Here is a 2,012-nt window from a genome sequence, read left to right on the forward strand (position 1 = left end):
AGGCTGAAGCTGTTTTATTTTCTCTCCAGAACAACTATACTCTATGTGATAGATCTTTAATTGGTAACATTTCACCCAGCAGGTTTAGTTGAAGGGTTTCTATGCCCATTGGTGTATCATGTTGATAGAAGCAGAACACTTAAATCTTGGGTATAAGATTCTTACTGTCTAATATTGAGGCAGCATAATTTTTTGAGGAGTAAACAATTAGAATTTTTGTTATTCTGCATCTAGTATTAAAAAGAAACATTACTAACCAGGGTGATGATACCAGAACCTGTAATCCCAGTGCGAAGACAGCTGATGTAGAATTTCGAGTTCCTGCCCAGCCTGGGCTACATAGCATGACCCTGTCTTGAAATACTATACACACACCACGTCACGCATGATGTTATTTATTTCGTATTAACTTGGCCTAATCATTTTCCTTTCACTGTCTTAAGGAAATAGCAGAATACTATGCTCAAAATGGAAACGCAGAGACAAGGTGGGGACACCCCTCAGTGATTGAAAAACTAAAGGTAAGACAGACAAGAAAGCACTCGATGATGACGCCAGAAGATGCTCATGCGAAGATTTGTGAGGGGGCGGGGAGGGAAAGGGAAGGGGAGGGGCAAGGGAGGGGAAAGGAGGGAAGGGAAAAGAGGACCAGCTGCTTGGGATCCTGACTGTGGTTCTGATGAAGACAGCCTCTTTATACTGCTCCTTGCTGTCCATCACTGAAGGGAAATGAAGCTGGAGCAGGGCAGTGAGATGTGGAGGCTGGGTTGTATCTTCGTGGAAGAGCCCTCCTCGTGTGATGCAAGGCCCTGGGTTTGTCTAGCAAGGACCAGGGTCAAAGCAGGATGTTTGTCCAGTGTGTTGTCAAGTCACACTCCATGTTTTCCGTTCTTCCCAGCAGCACATGTAAGGGGCTGCAGCACATTCCACGCTTGGCGCTTGGCAGAGTTACACTCGCTGTGTGTGTGGGGGAGGGGGGTGGTTGTAATCATTCTGATTGAATGAGAAGCACCAAAGTATGCAAATTTAGTTTTAGAGCCAAATCTAAGGAATCCTGGAAAGCAAGGCATTTCCTTAATTATTAAAAAACTACTGCCTTAATGAGTTAGTACCATCTTGATTTAACATAGTATATAATACAATGAAATAACTCCATAAATGTTTCTAAATTTCAAAAAAAAATTAACAAAATATTTATTTAAAAATAAGCTACTTTATTTGACATTTTTTGATCACGTGTCCATCCCCTTGACAGGAAATGGCCAAAGCAGAGGGCCTGTGGAACTTGTTCTTGCCAGCTGTGAGTGGTCTCAGCCAGCTGGACTATGCCTTGATTGCTGAAGAGACAGGAAAATGTTTTTTCGCTCCAGATGTTTTTAACTGCCAAGCACCAGGTTACTACAAGCATTTTTCTCTGATTGTTTGAACAGTGTTTAAAATATCTTTATTATAAGGAAATTTTCCTATACAAAGTCATTTATTTACAGATTTTTGCCATAATTTTACAGCTACTCTGAATGCAATATAAAGTGATTTGGATTTCTCAGTGGGCTGTCATTTTAATAAGTATCATTACATTAAGAGTGCCAGCAGACGAAAGTAGCCACCAGGAGAAGTGGTTATATAAACACCCACTTCCTGACCGGGTCTGGGTATTTCTATGGCTAGTTGGAAGGGAGAGGCATTCCAGGGCTCTTTGTTAATCCCCGATCTCTCCATCCTGCAAAGCTCTTTCTCCCAAAAGGCTGGCTTTGTTTCTGCAGGGGCTTGCAGCTGTCGTTGCCAGCACATTGTAAATTTAACTGGCAGGATATCCTATAGTTCCCGTGCTCACGGGTCCTCGGGCTGCCTTTATTGTGTGAGCTGGTGCTAAGGCTCTCCCAGAGGGTTAGTGCCGTGTCGAGCAGACAGAGGGTTAGTGCTGTGTCGAGCAGACAGAGGGTCAGTGCCATGTGGAGCAGACAGAGGGTCAGTGCCGTGTCGAGCAGACAGAGGGTCAGTGCCATGTGGAG

General features: G+C 43.6%; 1 protein-coding gene across 1 annotated transcript in view; it reads left to right on the top strand.

The window, feature by feature from the left end:
• Acad11 (acyl-CoA dehydrogenase family member 11) overlaps positions 1–2,012 on the top strand; it is a 74,065-nt gene that overhangs the window by 31,142 nt on the left and 40,911 nt on the right. The window contains exons 10-11 of the mRNA XM_005368460.3: positions 444–521; positions 1,256–1,394. Coding sequence (XP_005368517.1) covers positions 444–521; positions 1,256–1,394 — 217 coding nt within the window. The remainder of the gene's footprint in view (positions 1–443; positions 522–1,255; positions 1,395–2,012) is intronic.

The sequence above is a fragment of the Microtus ochrogaster genome, unplaced genomic scaffold (genome assembly GCF_000317375.1).
Source record: "Microtus ochrogaster isolate Prairie Vole_2 unplaced genomic scaffold, MicOch1.0 UNK33, whole genome shotgun sequence".
Lineage (NCBI taxonomy): Eukaryota > Metazoa > Chordata > Mammalia > Rodentia > Cricetidae > Microtus > Microtus ochrogaster.